The 22,174-nt window shown below is 39.1% G+C and overlaps 2 protein-coding genes and 1 pseudogene across 6 annotated transcripts in view; 1 reads left to right on the top strand and 2 right to left on the bottom strand.

Moving 5' to 3' along the window:
* The window catches only part of Efcab11 (EF-hand calcium binding domain 11), a 153,077-nt gene extending 138,603 nt beyond the window's left edge, over positions 1–14,474 (bottom strand). For 2 of the 3 annotated variants that reach the window (XM_076848032.2, XM_076848035.2), the window contains exons 1-3: positions 14,318–14,474; positions 13,710–13,805; positions 9,841–9,886 (exon numbers count right to left, since the gene is read on the bottom strand). In XM_076848032.2, the coding sequence (XP_076704147.2) occupies positions 9,841–9,886; positions 13,710–13,805; positions 14,318–14,392 (217 nt within the window). In that variant the 5' untranslated portion in view covers positions 14,393–14,474. The remainder of the gene's footprint in view (positions 1–9,840; positions 9,887–13,709; positions 13,806–14,317) is intronic. The other variant, XM_076848034.2, reaches the window with a different exon arrangement.
* LOC143393454 (large ribosomal subunit protein eL6 pseudogene) lies at positions 4,718–5,507 on the bottom strand (annotated as a pseudogene).
* A 1,238-nt stretch (positions 14,475–15,712) lies between the features above and the next one.
* Tdp1 (tyrosyl-DNA phosphodiesterase 1) overlaps positions 15,713–22,174 on the top strand; it is a 73,985-nt gene continuing 67,523 nt past the window's right edge. For 2 of the 3 annotated variants that reach the window (XM_076848028.2, XM_076848031.2), the window contains exons 1-3: positions 15,988–16,272; positions 18,618–19,180; positions 21,112–21,155. In XM_076848028.2, the coding sequence (XP_076704143.1) occupies positions 18,622–19,180; positions 21,112–21,155 (603 nt within the window). In that variant the 5' untranslated portion in view covers positions 15,988–16,272; positions 18,618–18,621. Of the gene's footprint in view, positions 15,764–15,987; positions 16,273–18,617; positions 19,181–21,111; positions 21,156–22,174 lie in introns of those variants that run through there. The other variant, XM_076848029.2, reaches the window with a different exon arrangement.

The following is a 22,174-nucleotide window of genomic DNA, read 5'->3' as shown; positions in this document are numbered from 1 at the left end:
GTTGTACTTTTTTTTTTTTTTTTTTGTGGTGCTGGGGATTGAACCCAGGGCCTTGCAAATATTAGGCAAGTACTCTACCAACTGAGCTATATCCCTGCCCCTTCTTTCTCTATACTTAACAGAAGTTATGAACAAGGATTGTAATAAAACTCTCTGAAAGAAGAAGCAATACTGTATTCTGAAAACACTCTCAACAGCAATCTGTTGCTTCCTTAAATAAGTGGATGGATTATTTTTTTATTCCATTAATATATTTCCTTGTTCCTGGCTACCCTAAACAGTTTTTGCTGACACTCACTTGGAGGCCAAGACCAACATTTCACTTTTTCTCAAATTAAAAAATGAGTAGCACTTCTTCGGCTACTGCTGGCTACCCTAAGAATCTCTCAGCATGTACTTTTCTTACACACATTCTACTCATATTTCTAATAGCTCTGACGTAATTTTTAACTCTTAATTTTCAGAAGAAACCTGTATAGAAATGATGTACTTCTGAGAGGACAAGCACCTGAGAAGCAGGACCTGGGTACTGAGGTACTGTCCTAAACCCAGAGTAAAGTATGTGCATCTTCAGGACACTGCCCTGGCCTAACAGCAGCTCAGTCAAGGTCAACCCAAGACATGGGTCTGCACCTCACCCATGCACCATGCAGCCCTACCCAGACACCAGGCCTGACCTTGTCTTGAGGTAAGATCAGCTGTGGAGAGCAGAATTCCCAAGTCACAGATACCAGAAGAACCTTGGAAAGTTTATTACCAAAATGATTAGCTTCCAGGAGGCCAAGACCAACATTTCACTTTTTCTCCAAAATCAAAACATTAAGGAGAAAGAAAATGTTTGAAGAAACATAACCTGTGCATGAACCCTCTTCTTCGAGAGAAACATGATGTAAATGTAACTCATGTCACTCATATGGAAGAGATGAAGTCCATGTCTGAAATTGGTTCAGGATTGAAGGGTTCTAATAGAAAAAAATTCACGTTAGCAGCAGAAGTCAGTGACGATTCACTGCTGGATGGCTATTTAACTGTTTGCTTGAATGTTTGTGGTCTTGGGCTCCCCATTAAGTCAATGTGAATTAAAGCTAGTTGGAAAGTTAATGCCCTGGTCATAAAGCTGTTCCTTTAACCTGGAAGTGATGCTTTAAGAAAGTTAATCAAGATTAAAATGGAAAAGTCTGCAAGGTTATACATACGGCAGGTCCTTTCACAGTGTTTCTAGAACAAGGCACTAAGCATAAACATTTGATCTCATTCCTCCAAACTAATCCTTCTTCTGATAGTGCCCCTGAATTATTTACTTTTTAACCTTTTGAAATCTATTTTAAAATTAATTATTCGCAAAAGATGCTGAGAAAGGAAGCATCATAATGATCTAATTGAGAAATGGATGTGAGAGTTGTTCTTTGATACTAAATGCAAGAAAATGTGGGAAGGAGCAGGTCCCTGAGCATGTCTTCAAAGTCAGAAAGCCCTCAGCCACAGGAAGATTATTGCTGGTGCAAAAAAAAAAAAACAAAAAAACAAAAAAACCAGATGAAGCAATCCTTTGGCCATGATGAATCTGAGAAAATGTTCCATAATAACGCAGTATTCGTTATATGTAAGAGAACCCGGGCATGGGAGAAATCACATGAACATACCAAACGTAGAGAGGTGTCTTGACTGGGAACTCATCAAAAGGAAGCTGGATGAGTGCAGTGAATGTCAGAAATAGTTCTGCAGGACAGCAAAATAAAAGCTGAGAACTCTCAAAGGAGAGGAGACTTTGTGAATTTCTTGAACGTCAGCTGTCTTCGGCTACTAGTCAAACCTTTCTCCAATATAAGAAAAAAGAAATGCAGGGGAATTTTGTAAAAAAAAAAAAAAAAGAAAAAGAAATATCAGCGGCATACCTGGAACACTCAGTCCCCAAGAATCAGCCCTTACATCAGAACACTCATGCATAGGAGAAGCTTTTGGAAAACAACAAAGATGAGAAAACTTCTGCCAAATTTGACCCTTCAGAGTTCATCCCAGAGGAAAACTGGGTGAACACAATATGTGTGGGAAAGCATGTTCACGAAGTCATGTCTTACTAAACATAAGAGTATATATGTGATGAGGAGATCTATGAATAGATTGAATGGGGGGAAAGTTCTGAAGGGAATCAACCTTTACATCAGAGACTCACATGGGTAAAGAATGGAGGAACTCTTTCTTCCAGGACTCACTCCTTTCTGCACAGCAGAGAACTAAGGAAAGGAGAGTTAACCTTCATATTAACTCTTCCAGAGTTAAGGAAAAAAGATCTTCAGTGTTGAATGAAATCCTTAATTCAAAATCAGAAAGAAATAAGAAAGAAAGAAATCATAAATAAGAAAGAAAATCTTTGAGAATAATGATAAGGTGGGTGCCTTCAGCAACACATCAGAGAAGTCACCAACAGAGAAATACCATATAACAAGCAGGAGAAGGGCTCCTAAAAATCGAAACCCTATCAACATGAAGAATGTGGGAAATTCTTCTGCAGAAGTCAGAACTCCTTGTAGACTGGAAATACTCACATACAAACACCATGGAAAAAATGTAGAAAATAATTCACAAAGATGTTAAAACTAACTGAACATCAAATATTTTGAATATTTGAAGGTATCAAAATTTTCAGTAAATTCAAAGTTTGGAGAAATTAGGGATTATGTCCAAAACATGTTCTTCTAGTAATAATATTATAAAAGTCATATCATATAGGATCTCTAAACTTGTATACAAACATAATGAATTTCCAATTTAAATACAATAAGATATCCTACCATCTGATATATTAGACATGAAGTAATATTTAACCAGATTAAAAATATCTTGCTGGTGCTGGGGTTGTGACTCAGTGGCAGAGTGCTTGCCTAGCATGTGCGAGACACTGGGTTTGATCCTCAGCACTATAAAAATAAACAAATAAAAGTACAGTGTCCAACTACAACTAAAAAAATATTTTTTAAAAATATATCATGCCACCATGTTTCATGCAATAGAAAAGTGACTTTGACATAGTAAGTGAAATGGTCATTTAGTAAAGAAACAAGGCTGACATTAAGTTTTCAATGATCCCTCCATCAGCAAATATAATCTATGCAACTAATATTTACATAAAATTTGCCAAAACAAGATTCCCAATTGTTAACAACACAAGACTAAGTGAAAGAAACTATAACTTGTAGTACTCATTATATACAAAACAAAAAAGTATTATGTGCAGAAAACATCATCACTGCTTTTTACATTTAATATTTTAAATATAAAATTTCACAATATGCAAAAGCAGAGATAATAATTGTAACAAATACCCAGAGAAACAGCACCCAGATTTAATAAATGTTTAGAAGAGAGACAACAGAAAATGTGAATCAAAGGTTTTGAAACACTGTTAGTATTATTTTTCCTTTTGTATTTGGTAGAATTCTCCAGTAAAGTCACTTGGTCCTAGAGTCTTCTTTGTGGAAAGGGTTTTAACTACAAATTAAATTTCTTTTTATAGAGATAGAACTACCCAGGTTACTTATTTCTCCTTGAGTGAGCTCTAGTCATTTTTAATCTTTCAAGAAATCTGGTCATTTCATCTAAGTTGTCAAATTGTTGACATACAGTTGTTCATAATGCCATTTCCTTTAAATAACTGTGGAATTCACAATATCATCTCTCATTCCGGATATAGATAACCAGTGTCTCAGAAATTATTAGTGTTATGACTTTCCAAGTCCTATTTTTAAGGCATCCCATAACATTTGAAAAATGTTGACTTTTCATTTTAAGTCAAAGAACTTTCTAATTTTTGCCTTTTGACTTTTTTTGACGTATGAGTTTTTAGAAATATGCTACTCACCAAATATCCACATTTATATTTAATGGATCAGCTTATGATCAAACTTATGACTGTGTGGACTTAAAGAGAATGTGTTCTCGGGGCTGGAGCTGTACATAGCTCAGTGGTAGAGTACTTGCCTAGCATGTGTGAGGCACTGGGTCCGATCCTCAGCACCACATAAAAATAAATAAAGGAATTGTGTCCATGCACAACTAAAAAAAATTTTTAAAAAGAGAATGTGTTCTGATGTTGAAAGGGAAACTTGTCAGTCTTGTTCAAGTCTTCTATGGACTTAATGATTTTATGTCTAACTGCTTTATTATTGATAGAAATGTTGCTATCTCCTACTATTGTTACGGATTTGTCCAATTTTTCTTCTCAGTTTTTGTTTCATGTATTCTGAATTTTCATTATTAGAGATATAAAGGTTTAGAACTGTTTAATCCTCTTGATGAATTGACACTTTATCTTTATGAAATGACTCTCCCTATCCCTGGTACTATTCCCTTTCCTGAAGTCAACTTCATCTGATATTAACATACCTACTTGAGCTTTCCTTTGATCAGAGTTAGTATGACATATATTTTTTCACCCTTTTATTTTTGACCTTTATGTGCCTTTATATTTAAAGTAGGCTTCTTGCAGGCAACACAGGTCCTACTTTTTTTTGTCCAACTTGACAGTATCTGCCTTTTAATTCAACTGTTGAGACCATTTCCATGTAATAAAAATAGTATATGTGGTTAGGTATTATTCTATTATATTGCTATTTGTCTTTATTTGTCTATTTCCATCTATTCTTAGTTCCTATCTTCTTTTTTTTAATATTTCAGTTATTTAATTAGGTTCTTGGTAAAAAGTTTAGAACACAAATTTTTAAGGATAAACCCACAATGGATCACATGTGGCCCTGGAGCTGAGGAATATGGCTTAGATTTGGGGTAAAATTTGTGAGTCCACAACTTTCTGCGCTGCTCTATAATCTTGTCTTTTGCTTGTCTGTGTTGAAGATTGCACCTTCATTGTATCTGGGCTTCCACACTTCTTCTTGAAGTAAGCATCAGTGAGGTGTTTGGGATTTTCTCGTTGCTGATATCAATCTTTGAAGAGGTGGCAATAACAAATTTCTGGTGTGTTCTCCGCAGAGGAACTTGATTGAGGAAAAGAAGTCTCATCACAAATAGCAAGCCACTACTCAGGTGCTTCAGGAAAACCACTCTGGCCTCTGCAGCGCCCAGTGAGGATGATCAAGATTGTCCAGGAGTGGTGCTGGCTCCCAGTTTCCCACATGCTGACTGGGGGTTTCTTGTGGTGGCTCAACAGCTTTTGTGGCACATCTTCAGTCAGGTGTGCCATTTTGGGAAGCTTAACCACCCTGGAACCACGGTTCTTGTCACCATTGACTGGAAGCAAGAACCTTCTCCTTTTCAGCCTTGGACTTAGCAGCTGAGTACTTCCTCTTGTACATGGGCTTTCAGGAATACACAGCAGACCTGGAGTATCTGCCAGTTCCTCCCAGGACTGGGTTTCGGCTGCAGAGGAGCTTCCCTTTCTTGGGTTTCTCGTCTGAAGGTTCTCCCTTTTTAACCTTGCCAACAGCATCAGCCTTCTGGGCTCCATATTTCTTCTCCTTAGTGTCTGGCTTCTCAACCTTTTCACATACCATCTTACAAGATGGGAAAGAGCCCTTCTCTTGAATAAAATATTTTATTTCATTTTATTTCCTTTTCTGTCTTAAACTCTGCTGTATTCTCTTATTGGCTACTTTATTAGGAGCCACATCTTCAAAATGTAACTATTCTCAAGTGATATTAACACCACTCAGGTATACAATAAACATCTGTATTCCATTTTCTCTTTTCTCCCCCCATAGCTTTATTGAGGTAAAATTGAAGCACAGTAAAATTCACATATTTTAAGTATGCAGTTTGATCAGTTTTGACTTGTATGTAACCACTATAATCAATGTAAAAAGGATTTCCATTAATTTTTTAAATTTGAAATCATGCAAACTGTTTCCTGCATGATTTATTACATTAGAAATCAATCACCTTAAGATATATAGAACCCCACCCCCACATAAACTATTTCAAAATGAATGGCACATTTATAAATATTTTAGAGGTCAAGGAAGAAAATAAATAAAAAGTGCTTTGAACTAAGTGATAACAAAAACTTAAAATATCAGGATCTCTGGGATGAAACAGTACTCAGATGCACATTTAAAACTTAAAGTACTTGTATCAGAAAAAAGCTAGAATAACAAATTATTTTCAAATTGTGTGGGCGGAAAAAATAAGAGTAGGAGCAGAAATATATGAAATAAAGAAATAATTAAAATTTGATAAAAATAAACAAGTCTAATCAAGAAAAAAGCAAGAACACAAAAATTAATATCAATGGAAAGGGAGCTATCAAAATAACCATACCAATGCTAAAATTACATTAAGGTAATATTACAATTATATGCCAACATATGTGATAGCTTACATATCTATATTAGAGAAGGATCTGTGTGCTGCTGAGAAGCAAGCGTATTTAGTCATTGATGGATGAAATATTCTATATATGTTTGTTAAGTCTAAATTATCAATTGTATTTTTTAAAAACTTTTTTAGTTGTAATTGGACATAATACATTTATTTATTTATTTATTTATGGTGCTGAGTATCAAACCTAGCGCCTTACACGTGCTAGGTGAACGCTCTACTGCTGAGCCACAACCCCAGCCCCATCAATTGTATTTTTTACTTCCATAGCTTCTTTATTTAGGTTTTGTTTGGAGGATTTATCCAGGGGTGACAGAGGCATGTTAAAGTTACCCAGTATTATTGTGTTGTACCCACATTTTCAACATTATTTATTTGTCCACTGGTATTTGTGATATTATCATCATTAATTTAAACATTATGAACTCCATAATTCATGATTATTTTTGCTTTAATTGGTCAATTATCTTCTGAAGATATTTAAATAGTAAAAAGTACTTTATATTTAACCACATAGTTACTATATCTGGTGCTCTTCATTCCTTGGGGTAGATCCAGAATTCCATCTGGTACTGCTTTCTTCTGCCTACATGATTTCCTTTAATATCTCTTGTAAAGTAAATCTCCTCTTGACAAATTCAGCATATAAAGCTTAAAGTCTTAATTATTTTTTAAAGCAGTGCTGGGACACTGAATTGCACCAAGCCCTGAAAGTCTTGATTTTACTTTCATTTTTGAAAGATATTTTGTTTGGCACAGAATTCTAGGTTCTTTTATTTTTTTTAACCTCTATTGTCTCCTGACTTAAATAATTTCCTATAAAAAGTCTGCTGTCAACTTTGTTCCTCTTTATATAAAGTAGTTCTTTTTTTTTTTTTTTTTAACATTATCATTGGTTGTAAGTTATTTTATTATTATGTGACTGGGTATAGTTTTTTTCCCCCAAGTTTCTTGTGATTGAGTTTCACTGAATCTGAAGTTTATAGCTTTACTTACTTTAGAAAAACCTTCCTTTTACTTAACTATGTTTTTCTGACCCTACCTCTCTCTCTCCTTTCCAATGGGAGTTCCAATTGCACTTATATTTGTGCAATTTGGCTCCCTGAAGTCATTCCGCTCACTGCTATTTATTAAGTTTTTTCTTTCCTCTTTGTGTTTCATGTTCGTTTCTATTGTTTTCAAATTCACTAGTTTTTATCTTTTAAAGTTTGATTAGGACCTTTTTAAATGTTTTCCATCTCTCAATCCTTCTTCTGACTGGATAAAAGGTAGACAGGCACTCTCTCTGTACTACCTCTAAAACTCTTCTATAAATCTAACATTTATTATAAAGACTTTTAAAAAGAAAGAAAATGCCAAACCAGTCAAACACACACAGGAGCCAGCTTAAGGAGCACTCACTGGTCAAATCTGTGAGAAGTGAGCACTAAAATAATTAAATACAGTAATGAGTTATAAATTATTAAAAACATAGAAATCCACTAGTCCACACTGATAACAGAGAGACAGATAAAGAAGTTTCTTGATAGTAGAATGTCAAGGGCTGATAGAAGGAGGCTTTGGGAGAAGAAAAATCATTATTTTCCAACTGTTACGGCAAAACTAGAATGGACAAGAATAATAAATGGATATCAAATCTAGGGAGAAATTCTGACAAGAAGAAGAATATTTGCATTGACTTAAAAGTGTCTTTCCACAGATTACCAATTAGTTGCAATGGAAGACAATAAAAAATAAATGACACAATGGAGAAATTAAACAACATCTTGACTGGTGATGAAATGAATGTCATCTTTGAGACACAAATGGATACTATATGCCTTCAGATGAGTACCCAGAAGAAAAGCAATTCATCTAAAGAGTATTCTGGCCAGGAAGGCAAGATCCCAGTCTAATCACAAAGTATACGAACTGAGCAAAATGAGGAATGTTCTTTAAAAATAAAGACAAAAAGGTAAGGGGCATACTGTGTTCTACAAAAATATCTATGTTATAAGAAAAGCAAAAAGGGAAAACAAAAAGACTGCAGAGACATTTCAAATTAAAGAAGGCTAAAGAGATATAAAACCAAAAACTAATTCCTAGAGTAAAGGGGGAATAATGTAACCAGAACAACTGACAACAATAGACTATAGATGGTAAATTAGATTTAAATGGAGCATTGATATAAACTTATGAAGTAGATAAGTATGCAGAATTATGCACACTATGGACTGTGGATGAGGATGAAGGTGGGGAAAACACTAACATTAAGTGAATCTGGGTAGAGTGCACAGGTATACTCTATTGCTTTTATTTTGCAACTCTGTGTAAGCTTTATTTCCACATGCAGGTCATTACTGAAAAGCCATTCCAGACATTCTGGATCCTATCCCCTTCACATAAACGGTTTCACTCTCTTATCTCTCTTATTCTTCTTCACTAAATCATTCTGTTAAGCTTAAAAACCTGTTCTTACTTTTTAAAAAACCAAACAAATAAAAAAGCAAATAAGGGCTGGGGTTGTGGCTCAGTGGTAGAACGCTTGCCTAGCATGTGTGAGGCACTGGGTTTGATCCTCAGCATCACGTAAAAATAAATGAATAAAATAAAGGTATTATGTTCATCTACAATTAAAAATATATTTTTTTTAAAAAACAAATAAAATATCTACAGCCATTCCAGACTTACTGAAAAACTTACCTATTTGTTGTCACTTTTTATCACTCTCCATTTATCCTCAACCCACTCTAGCCTGGCCTCCAGCCGTCACCACATGTTGAAATTCCTCTTGCTGATGTAACCAACACTTCCAGGTTACCACCTCCAACAGATACCCTTCAGTTCTTAAGCTACTTGACCTTTCAGTAGCATTGGTAATGGTGACCATAGTTTCTCCACTAGAACAGCCACTTCCCTGGGTTTTGATCAAATACTGCTGATTTTCTTTCCACCCACTGCCATTCCTAAGTCACCTAGTCTCTTCCTCATCCTCTGAGTGCTATTAGTTACAGTTCCTAAGGTTCTCAGTCCTTCCCCCTATCTCTCTCAGTCTCATCCATTCCATAATTTAAAAACCATCTACATGCTGATGACTACCAAATTTATTTCTTTAGTCCACATTTTTCCTCTGAGTTCCATATTCATACAGACCCAATTTATTTTGACATAATGGATTGAAATCTCTCAAACTTAACATAACAAAAATTGGACTTCTAGTCTCCCCCCACCCCAAACACTCTCACCCAGTCTTCCCATTCAGAGTCACCTCCATTCACCCAGTTGCTCAAAAAATATTAAGAGTGACACTTTTGTCTTTATGCTTTTCAATGGCTTAATTTTTCCTACTGTAAACACATCTTAGTTTTAAACTAATTAATCAAATCTAAAAACCCAAAACTTTCTTTTGAGTGAAATAAAATAAAGATGTGCTTAACACAACACATAGTACCTATTTTTTTCTTGTCTTTAATTTTAGTTTTGTGAGTCACTAAATAAAGGTACTAAAACTAAAATTAACATTTATATTACCAGAAGTACTGGAATTCTTTGAAGACATCACAGAATCTGCTTCTATCTAGAAGAAAGGAGAGAGTAATAACATGTAAGTTATCAAGTGTTTTAACAGTGCAAGTTCTTAATCTTGGGGTAAGGGATTTATTTTATAAGAAACCATCTTTATTGAACCCAGCAAACAAGTCGCTCAGCAACTATAATCGTTATTTTACTTTTTTGTCAACATCAATAAGCTACAGATTTTAACAGACCTCAAAACTTTATAACATTGACCAATATGTGTAAACACATATAGTCAATTTGGCTGTACCATATAGATCGTAAGCTGTAAGGCAACCTTTCTGCTTAAGACAAAAGCAAGAAATTGTTACAATGGGCTCCATGGTCTTATTTTTATTTTTCCTGATTATAAAAGTAATCCCTGGTTGATATAGAAAATGATAATTTTTTAATTATGAAGAAGAAAAAAATTTTTTTAATTCTTCAATGAAAACTACTTTTAGCATTTTGGTCTAGCCTAGATTTTTTTTTTCTTAATCCCTATGTGATTTAAAACATTTGAGAACACACTGACAAAGTTTGAGAACCTGATTTCACCAGTGTATTAAAATGAAGCATTTCCCCACACTGTTCAAGGGCTTTATAAACTTTAAACCCTTAGAGCATCTGACATACTTTCCTTCAGTCTGGAATTCTCCAGTCTTAGAGTCCCTGCATTTTCCTGGCTTCTCTTGGCCCTCCCAAATGGCCCCCACTCCATATTCTTCAAGGAATCTCCCGCCTACCCTTAACTGTTGACATCCCCAGTGTTCTCTCCTCAGACCACTGCTCCTCAAACAAGATTTCTGCAAAATCGTCCTTGGTAATTCCATTCACCCTTGTGTTTTGAGCTACTTGTTATACACAAAGGAGTCCAAAATCTATCTCTAGCCTTCACTTCTCCACCAAATTTCAGTTCCTACATCTAAGAGAGGTAGCAAAATCTGAGATATTTTCACCATCATAACTTCCACAATCAGCATAGCATCTGATGAGTGAATGCAGCTGAAACTCCCACAGTCACCTGAAACTCGGCATGCCCTATAATGAACCAGCTCCCTGTGGACCTGCTCCATCTGAATTTTCTTACTTGGTGGCATCACAGTCCCTCTGGTCTTGATGATCACACCACTGTTTTACCACCACCACGTCCAGTCAAACACCAGGGCAAAATTCATCCCAACACCCCCAAAGTACTCCTACACCCTTCTCATCACAATAGCCTAGCTCCTCTAGTCAAAATGACACCCTGGCTCCTACTGTAACTGCCTCTAGTTAGGTCCACCTTCTTTGTCACCCTCTCTTCCCGTTCTTAAATCTCTTCTCTATCTTGAAACCTATCAGAGTTTTATCTGCCTGTCTACACTCCACTGTAAACCACTTCAAGGTAGGGACTGTGTTTAACTCATCTTTACCTTCCTAGCCACTAGCAAGTGTTCCTTTTGTTAAACAGGTACACTTAATTTCATTCTGTAAACAACGGCAGAGTATATTCATTATTTATTATATAAGTGTTTTGTTAATTAAATATTATTGTATGTTATGGTTTTTTAAAATAACTTTTTTCAAAATATACCTTTTTCCCGGGAGGGGTAGCACATGCCTATAAGCTCAGCTATTGGGGAAGCTGAGGTAAAGGACATCCATTTCCAGGCCAACCTGGGCAATTTAGTGAGACCTTGTTTCAAAGTAAAAAGAAGGCTAGGGGTGTAACTCAGTGCTAGAGTTTGCTTGTGTCCAATCCCCAGCACCATACACAAAAATATACTTTCTATTATAGGAATTTTACATATTATCTCATTTAATTTCCTGAACTAAAGTAAATATTTCATATGTTCAAAGTAACATCCAAAAATTAAATCCCAATTCTCAATCTAGTATAAAATTTAAAATTATTAAATTTCATGTAATGCCACCTATTTAATAAAAGTTCATTGTACAAATGTCTGGTAAATATATAGGTGATTTGCTATGTTAGTACTTTACTGTTTGGTTTCCTCTAGTCAGCTAAATATTTCACTTGCCTAAAAAATAAAATCCAAAACCTCAATTCAGAAGTAAAAAATCTGTTCAATTTCATGGAGTATATATACAGTCTATTACCAAATCACTGTACCTGTCATCACATTCCTCATGAATTCTAAAGTTGAAATGAAAGAAGTAAATATTCTTGAGGTGATAAAGGCAAAATGAGACAAGATAGCTTTCCAGTTGAATATAATGCTTTAAAGGCTGAGTCTTTTCCGCTGATCTGCTTTGAATTCCAGCTGAAATGACTGCAGGTTAGCAGGAGAGCTGCAATTTCAGAGAGCCAGCTCTGATGAGCTCAGTAACTGGCGTTTCAGGAACTAAGCATCTCCAAATAAGCACTCTGGGTTGCTCATGCAACCTGTCTGGGTCAATAGGACACATTTACTATGTTGTAAAGCATTTCAACATTCTGAAGGGTGCAGAAGTGGGACTTCACAGGTCCCTGGCTGCACTAGGCTTGCAATCTGACAGAGTAGAGACCATGCATGCAGAACTGACTGCTGAGTTGTTTGGTCTAACAAGAGAATAAGGGAGGGCATTCCAGGCAGAGCTCTAAGAGGTCCTTCTGCAGTTTTATTTCTTGAATCTGGACAGCATCTTGACCCCGATGCTCAACAAGAAAGCATTCATCTCTAGAATGCAGGTAACAGGCAAGCAGAACAGCACAAAGACTGTGTGAACAGGAAACCTGTTCTGAAGTAGAAGGTTCATTGAGACTCAGCTCAATTCTCATTGGTGAATTGGTGCAATCTTTTCTGAAGAGCAATATCAAACAAAATTGCAAATGTACATATTGCAGAACCTAACAGCTCTACTGCTAGGAATTACACATTCACAGGGACATAAATCTATGTGTTTGTGTGTTTATGTAGATATAAATGGATGCTCAATGCAGCAATGTTTGTAGGAATGAAAAATAATGATAACAAATTAAAAAATGACCAAAGAGAGATCATTACACTATTATTATTATTATTATTATTTTGGTATCAGAGATTGAACTCAGGGAACTCAACCACTGAGCCACATCTCCACCTCTATTTTGTATTTTATTTAGAGACAGGGTCTCTCTGAGTTGTTTAGCACCTGGCTTTTGCTGAGGATGGCTTTGAACTTGAAATCCTTCTGCCTCAGCCTCCCTAGCTGCTGGGATGACAGGTGTACACCACTGCACCCGGCTATACAACTAATTTTTAAAATGAGGCAGTGGTATGTGCTTTCAGGTTGATGTATTGTTAAATGAGAAAAACATTAAAATAAAATAGGCATAGTATGTACCATGTTTTCAATGGAAGACTATGCATATAGTTCGTCATTTTGAAATTTTTGAAAAAAAAACTGAAACAATACATAAGAACCTGGTTAGTAATGGTAAACCCTGAGAAGTTGAGACTCTCTAGTTGAAAGAGATTTTCTTTTTACTATGTGAATGTATAACTTTTAAAATTTAAACAAAGCAAAAAAAGTTTTAATTTAATGTGAATAGACACTGCAGATAACCTCCTAGGTAAATTCCTTCTGTTACCAACATCCTTCTCCCAGTCTTCCCTGTTGACATCTCGCTAGCATCTCATATTTAATTAGCAGCTTGGTGGAGATATATGTTTCGTGGGCTCCAATGAGACATCTCTAATTCATTCTTGAATTGGGTCCTTAAGAGGAAAGAGGAAAATCCAGCACTGGAGACACCTCTGAAACAGCTTATAAGTCACCCATGCACTTTTGTAAGATCCCAAGAAAACCCCTTGACAATTTTCTTAGGATCCATTCATATTGCATCTCCCGCATCCCCCAAGTACACAAAGAAACTCTACCTTGGAGGGCTTGTACCCAAACAGCATTACAAAAGCAACCTTAAAGTCCTCTCTGCTTAGGTAGCCTTTGTTATCTTCATCGCATGCTTTAAATACCTAAAGAATATTAAATGGTTTCAGTTAGTAAAACAAACTGTTCCCTTATTTTCATTATTATCAAATTTGAACCTCTAAAATCTAAAACTTAGCCCAGTAGAGCTTAGAAATAGAGTGGTATTATCCCAACTTTAAATCTCAAGAAATCTGCCAGAAGTGCCAAGGACTTAATCACTGGGCTGACGCAAATTAGTTTTCACCTTTAGGATAAATTCTACCCACAATTCCGTCCTGGAAATTAGGAAAGCGAGGCAACGGGGCTGGGGGGCTGGCTTTGAACTGGGAGAAATGCAAATTCGAAACTACGTAGCGGGGTACCGGGGTGGAGAAAGAACTTGGAAGCAGCCAGAACCAGGAGCAGGCAGCTCTGGGCTTTTCGTTAATCACGACTGTTCTAAGGGTCGTCCAGGTCTCGTCTGAACAACTCGGCTGAGCCAGACGCCAGCAAAGAGACTGAAATGCCCGGAGCCAAGCTGAAGTCCAAAACTTAGAGTCACGTTCCGGACACCTACTTCCACAAACTTCTTGTGTTCCGCGGGGCTGGCTTCCCACGTCCGCCGCCGGGCCCCAGCCTCGGAGAAAAACATAGCGACAGCTACAACCAGTTCCGTACCACCTAGTCCAGAACCTCTCCCGCCAGAACCCCGCTCTCAGCCTCCCTCGGCCACGCCCACCGCGGCTCTGGAACTACGCCGTGCAACTCCAACGTCTCCTCCCATTGGACGGCCTCCGAGGCACTGGCGTTGATATCGCAATGCTATAGGCCACAGGCTGTGTTTAACAACGTTCCCTTGGACCAGCCAGGGGCGGGGAGGCTCCCAGGCCCGCCCCCAGCGCTTAGCTCCGCCCCTGCTTAGTTCCCTTAACTCTCTGCAAGCGATGGGAGGCCCAGCGCACCTAGGTGCTTTACCTACGTGCTCAAGTGCGTGATTTCTTTCATTCTTTGCCAGCCTTGCGATAAATTCCTTTTGATTATGTTGGTCCATGGCTTTGCTAGATTTCATAGAAGACACAAAGAGTATGAACAAAGCCTAGAAGTCGAGCCAAATCCAGGATTCACGTTTAAGTCAGCAAGTCATTGGGTTGAGCACGCAGGGTAGTTAGTAAGTTTGTTTTGTCCTTCGAATAACTCCAGCACCTAGCACTGTGTCTGGAACAAAGGAGATCTTCAATAAACGAAAGAAGCCGTTAGCACATTTACACAGACTTATTCCATTCAACCCTCTGAAAGAGATGCCTGGTGTGAGGGAGACCCAAGGAGTAAATAGCATAAACAGCCTCAAGTCCAAATTACATAGCAAACATCCTTATAAAAGACGAACGTCGGGAGAGAGTTCCGTTTCCCAGATGGGTTCATCTCTGATCCCTCTATTTTGTCAAGTCGATAAATTAAAAAGAACGTTCGCATGCCTGTTTGAAAGAAGCAGGCATTCGAGGTTCTGAGTCTGATGTGGACTTGTTTAACTTTTTATTTTACAGCAGGTTTTTAAAGACTGAGCCCCAGCCGAGCCCGCTCTTCCCGGGACACGGATTTTCCATTTGGCAGCTGCTTTTAATCTCAGCTCATCTTTTCTCTCTCTCTCTCTCTCTCTCTCTCTCTCTCTCTCTCTCTCTCTCTCTCTCTCCGCCTTTCAAAACACACCGCTGACCCCTGGGAACCTGAAGCTATGTGAACCCTTATAAAGGGGTTGACCACCTTTCTGTTTCTCCCTCTTTTAAGTCACCAGTAGGTGAGCTGGAAGGGAGAGGAGGTCAGGTCTCCCATCTGCCCCCTTTGAGGAATAAACCTGTCAGTCCCTTCGGATATGGGGGTCTTTAGGACCCAGGGGCAAGATTCCCGGAAGGGGAAGCGGCTGGGCGGCGAGGAGCGCGCCGGGCGAAGTGCGTTTGAACTGCGCGCAGGCGCAGACGTCGCGCGGGGGGCGGGGCCGAGGCGGTGGCGGTGGCGGTGTGGTCAGGTACGTGTCCCGCGGCCGCGGGCTGCGCGCGGTCTCTAGTCCTACGTCCCGCATCTGCCCGGGTCGCTGTGCCGGGGAGCTGGAGTCCGGAGAACCGCGCGCGTGGCGGCCCGGCTGGAGGCTGACCGCGAGAGAAGCGGCGCCGCCGGAGGACTCCGTTCGGGGTCCTCTGCCCGCGGCCTCGGCTTCCTGCAGTAGTAGCGCCTCTTAGCGGGCGCTCAGCAAGCGCTGCAGAGACCGACTCCTGCCCGCAGGGTGGGTGCGAGGCCCCCTCTCGCTTCTGCCGCCCTCGGCCCTTGCGGGGTGCGGTCCCCGACAGTTGTAGCGAGCGCAGGTTGAGCGCGCACCACTTGCGGGAGTGAACCTGAGCTTTCTTGGCTCGTTTCCCCCAAAAGGGGAACGGTCACAGTCCACGCCTACCTCCTTCAAACAGGTCCCAGTCCCTGCTGGACCTTCCCGTCAAACCATTCACCATACGGAATTGTAGCCAGCGTAATATTCTTAAAAAGGTAAATCGAGTCAAGTTACTCCCCTTTAATATTAAAGTTCAGTTATTAGCATAAGATGTAGTGTCTTTAACATGCCTTCTTCCCCCACTCCTTTCATCCCAGACCATTACCTTTCTTGCATAAATCCTTCTTCTGATCCTGCAGTTCTATGACCCTGTTCTTAACTTCCACCCATTGTCGGTTGGGTTCCCTCTCCCCGGAATGCTCTTCACTTCATGTTTTAGCTGTCTGCGTCCGTTTTATCCTCCGGGTCCCACTCATTTCTTCAGAGACTGTTCCTAAGTAAGGTCATCCCTGTAAAATGTGAAGAGTGTGTGAAATCACCTTAGCTAATTAAATTTTTATGTTGTTAATCTCTCTTCCACTCTAGAAGCAAACTCCCAGGACAGAAACTGTATATTGTTAATTTCTTATTCCCAGTGCTCAGTACACAGTAGCTGTTCAATAAGCGTGTATTATGTCAATGAATTGGGGTAGGTAAGCACGATGCTTATTTCACAGCTGAGGAAAAGGAGGCTCAGCCCTTATCCAATCTGCCCGCTGCCATGAACCACATAGTTTAAGAATTCAAAAGAAAGTAGATCTTACATTCTGAGTAATTTTTCCTGAGATGGCTCTTTTGTTTTTAATAGTCACACAACTGTAGCCACTAAAGTTATTCTTTGAAAGTGAGTTGTGACACCTTAGATACTCCTAGCTAGCAATCCTTTAGAATCTAGAACTCTAGGGGATCCTACATTTAAAAAACAATAAGTAAATAAAAACAAGTTAACTAATATGTCTAAGCTGCTTTAAGTAGAAGTTAAACAGCAGATCATTCTGGATGTCTTTCTTGGAGAACCTGGCATTCAGACCAAGTTAACTGTAACAATACACTTCTAATAATTTTAGTTGTCTCATTTGCTTAACCTTGCAGATTAGAAATAGTTCATGAAAATATCTACACTGAGTCTTCACAACCCCCTAGAAGATAATAAAATAGTAGAAATTAACAGAAAACTTTTAGAAAGCAGATATGAGGCTCAGGAGACCTAGACAGAGTCTAGGGTGTCACTTATTACAGGAGCCAGTGGCTCCATCCACCTCTATGGTTCCAAATGCTTTGACTGTAAAATGGTGTCCATGCAGGTGGGGGGTAATAGTCACCCTGTGTCTGGAAGGAGTGTCTCCATACACTCTTCATAGAAGTTCCTTAAAATGTATCATTTACAGAAGAAACCTTGTCTGACTTGACTAGTAATTAATTGAAAAAGTTGGGTGAGAAATTGGAAAAATGATAGGCACTTTAAAAAAATTTTTTTTTTTTACTTTGAAGTATGAATGTATATTCATTTGAAAATCTTTTGATGTAGAACCAAGGCTTTTTGGGTTTCGTTTTTGTTAAGGAATTGTCTATGTTACATCAACAGAGTAACCACCGTCTGTCCTGGTTTACATAATACAACCTACTCAGCCTCTTTCAAACAGCAAAAACTTGAAGGTACCTAACAATCTGAGCACCAACTTGAATTTTATGATTTTTTTCCTCTGGGTTTTGTACTTTGTTAGAAGTGTCACACCACAGAGCTGTCTTTAGTCATTCAGGAAATCTACTTAGCCCTTTACCATTGAATTGACCACACTTTATAGGTAATACCAAAAATACATGTTTCACATATTTTCGTTTTCTGGGAATAAGAAAGTGAAATTAGACTAATAGTGTAATTTAGAAAATAATGTTTTGCTTCAGTACAAATTCTTCTATAGGTTTTATTAGTTGGATTTATGGCATGGCTGTGAGATAATTATCTCATTAGTTGGGTCCTCATGGTAAGTATAGATAATACACCAACAGAAGTGGTCATTGGCATTCCTTTTGAAGATTTTGCTATGCTTATGCTAAGTGGCTTATCTTTGGGAAAGTAAGACTTAAATGATGACAGAGGTCCCATGGGTACCTGTTCTTGAGTGAATTCCAATTTGACCTTAAAACTTTGAGCAGTCAGAATTATTCTTAAAATTCCTTAAATTGGCCTTAACCCCAAGCACCCAGTGAGTAGAAGTTTCAGAGTTAAGAATGAACATTTTGTTTTATTTTGGAATTTGGCTCCAACCCCCTTTCCTGGGGGATCTAAACAAGGTCTGGATTCTAAGACAAGGATGGAGGAGGAGATAGTGACTAGGATTTTTGCTATTGTCAACTTCCTGTAGCAGATTCTGTTAACATTTACGTGGCTTAACCTCTGAGAGGTGTCATAACTGCTGCTTGTTGCAGAAGCTCATCTGATAAGGAATTTGAGAGCAGCGAAGTCATTTTGCCAATGGCGTGGTGAATGGGAAATGATATTTCTGCCTTTCTGTTCCAGAAGCATGTCTCAGGAAGGCAGTTACGGGAGGTGGACCATATCCAGTAGCGATGAAAGTGAGGATGAGAAGCCCAAACTGGACAAGCCATCAACATCCTCTCTCTCCCATGCTGGGCAGGGAACATCCAGTGAGCCACGGTTCAACTGTTCCGAAGCTCGAAAAGCTGCTCACAGGAGGCAGACATCACCTGTGCAATTCAGCAGTGCAGATTTGGCTCCACCTCCCAAAAAGCAGAAAAGTGGTTCCCAAGAAGAGCTAGGCTGGTGTCTCTCCAGCAGTGATGATGAACTGCAACCAGAAACTCAGAAGAAGCAGGCGGAGAATGTGAATGTCAAAGAGGAAAAAGACCTCTCCTCTCCCAAAGATGGTGCTGCCCAGAGAACTGGAAACCATGGCCTTCCTGCCAGCCACAGGCACAAAAGAGAGGAAGATGAGTATGAGACCTCAGGGGAAGGCCAAGACATTTGGGACATGCTAGACAAAGGGAACCCCTTCCAGTTCTATCTCACTAGAGTCTCAGGAATTAAGCCCAAGTACAACTCCAAAGCCCTCCACATCAAGGGTAAGAATGCGGACATCAGGAGCTGTGGAGTTGGCCTTGACAGTGTTCTCAGTGAACCAAGGAGGCAGCCTGGAATGATCTCCAGGAACCCTCCTTTGTGGTCCTAACTACTCTAGGGAAAAAAAATTTTTGACAAGTTTTTGGCTGTAGGCTGGGGATTCAGGGAAATTGAAGCAAATGCGTGATGTGACCAGCACAGTATATTTATACAGCAGATGTATGCAATAAGCATAATTCCCCTTCATTAAGGTTAACTTTTTTCTGGTTCATATTCAAGAATAGATTACGTTCACTGTCAGTAATTTTTTTATTTGTCAAATATATAATTGCATATTCAATTTCTTCTGGGTGATGTATAATTGTTGGTGGATTTAATTCCATACTGTAGCAAATTGGATACTACAGATTTTCATTTTCAGAATCTTTTATCTAGGTACTTTGAAGAGATAAGATAGTTGTCAGTGTTTTTATCTTGTTTGAGAGAGAGCAACACAGGAAATGGGGAACTCTGCAAAGCTTGGGTTCCATAATAAAAATGAAAAAGACTGACTGTGAGCACCAAGGTCTTGTGTGGGTGGGTGACATCATGAGAGGAACTCTGCCACAGTAACTTTATGAGTAGGTGGTCCAGAGTAGATGGTCCAGCAGCAACGATGAACTATAACTGGACAGGTGATGGATCTGCAGTTTAGAAAAACTAAGAACTGTCTGAGATCACAAAGCTGGTAATGGTAAAGCTGTGATTTAAATCCAGGCATTCAGGACCCAAGTCCCTGCTAATTGATACACCATGCTGACACATGCCATCACTGGAGGTTGTCTAGAAGGTCTCATAGAAGAGGGGGCATCAGTGGCCCGGCCCTTGAAAGATACATAGGGTTTGGGGAAAAGGGGCTAGGCGTACAGCTCATGGATAGAGTGCTCACCCATTCTGCATATGGCTCCAGGTTTGCTCCTCAGCACCAACAGTTTAGAAGGTGTTGGGTGGAGGCGGGCAAGGATGTATCACAGGTTCTTTTAATTGTGCAGTTCTCCCAATAAGCTAGGAACTTCCTTAATCCATTAAGTCTCAAGTTTTCAATTCTATGTAGGACGATGGAACATAATGGGTTAAGAATATTTTCATGTTCTTTCAAAGTCTTTGTATCCCAGCAGGTAGCTCAATGTCTAGAAGACAGAAGTCACTAAGTGAATGTCAGATAAGTGAATGAGCCCACTCTTAGTCCTCAGAGGCCACCTGGGGGTGAGAGCAAACTGGAGCCAGATGTCCCGGGTCAAACCTAGACTCTGCCTTTTCCTAACTGTGTGGCCCTGGGCAGCCTCCTATGGAGACTGCTCTTCCACAGAATAGGAATATCAGACCCTCCCTCAAAATGACTGGGAGGAAGGAGTTAATACACCGAAAATACCAAAAATGGTGCCTGGCGTCTAGGAAGCCCTGTGCAGGTGCAGCTGTTAGGATCGAAGACAGTGACGATCCTGGTGTAGTTCATGAGATAAAGTAAAGCTTGAGTGAGTGCCACGTGGAGTCTCATAAAGTGACCAGAGCACCACAGATATGAGTTTAGAATGCTGGGAACCAAGAGCTCTCAGGCTTCGGAGGGAGGCAGTGGGGACTCGGATGACTACTGGAAGGAGGTGGACTCAGAAATCCTGGAAAGGACAGGTATGAGTGACTTCAAAAAATGGCCATTCGTCTGGTACTTAAGTTGTAGATTTTAGTTTTGTATATATATAATATGTTTATATATATATTAAATAGCATAGGGAAATTTTTCTTGGATTTTACAAAACATTAAAACCTAGCTTTATAATAACTTTTCACTTAACTGTTTTCTGAACCAAATCTTGGTCAGTGACTGTCAAATAATTGTTATAACTAGAGGATTTTTATCTGAATATAAATTATATTTATGTTTTTGTCTTTATAGATATTTTGTCTCCTCTATTTGGGACACTTGTTTCTTCAGCTCAGGTGAGTTTGTGGGTAAAAAAAGACAAATAACTATAAGAAAATATGAGAGGTGGGGACACATGTCAGTCCTATCCAGATCCCTAAGATAGTAAGTTCCTTGAAGCTGGCCTCCCGCAGCAAGTTTTAGAATGTATGGCCATGGACATAGAATACATCATGTGACTGTCACTCTCAGTAAATCATCTGACTCTTGATCAGGCCACAAATTCACTTTGGACTGTCCAGCCTTAAAGACTTCTCTTTTGGACACTGATGATCACATGGGACTCATGCAGCCTTCTGGGAAGGTGTAGTGGAGCCAGTGCAAGTTTGATTTGATTTGGAAAAAGCAAAATTCCCTGCATCTACCAAAAAGAAGTGAGTAGAAGTTAGGAGTTTGCTGTTTGTTCCGTGGCTCCTGCCTGCCTGAGCTGGTCCCTTTGTGTGATAAATCATAACAGGACGAGTGCTCTGTGGCCTTTGTGTTTGGTTTGGCCCTGAGAGTCCTAGTCTCTGTGGAATGTGGGGTGTACTTGCAGGCATTCAGCTAGACTGCCCAGGCACAAGAAGATCATGTCGTCAAGATGGGACTTATAAGCCTAGTGCATGTGCAGTCCCAGGTGCCTGTGTACCAGGCTATCCAGTAAGTCAGGCTGAAGGGACATGTCTTTTTCCAATAGTTCTGGGCTCCCTGTCTTGAGCATCTGTCTTTTTGTAATCATCTAGGGAGGAAAAGAATACATTTATAAGCCCCCTTATTTAAATTAACCTCAGGACTACTAGAACCAACATAAGAGCACCCTCTTGAGAAGTATAAACACTGCCAAGACGTGCAGAGGTAATTTCCATAGAACCTATTTTCTTGTGTGTTTGGGTCCATTTATGTGGGGTTCTTCAGCCACATTATTCCTTTAAGACAGAAATTAAGTTTATTCATGAGTATTGTATCGTAACTGTGTAGATTTATAAAAAATATATGTAGTACATTATTATTTTAGAGTTTCTTTCAATTTTATAACCAAACAGTTCTTAAGAACTGC

The sequence above is a fragment of the Callospermophilus lateralis genome, chromosome 3 (genome assembly GCF_048772815.1).
Source record: "Callospermophilus lateralis isolate mCalLat2 chromosome 3, mCalLat2.hap1, whole genome shotgun sequence".
NCBI classification, from domain to species: Eukaryota; Metazoa; Chordata; class Mammalia; order Rodentia; family Sciuridae; genus Callospermophilus; species Callospermophilus lateralis.
This window is presented reverse-complemented; position numbering and strand designations above follow the sequence as displayed.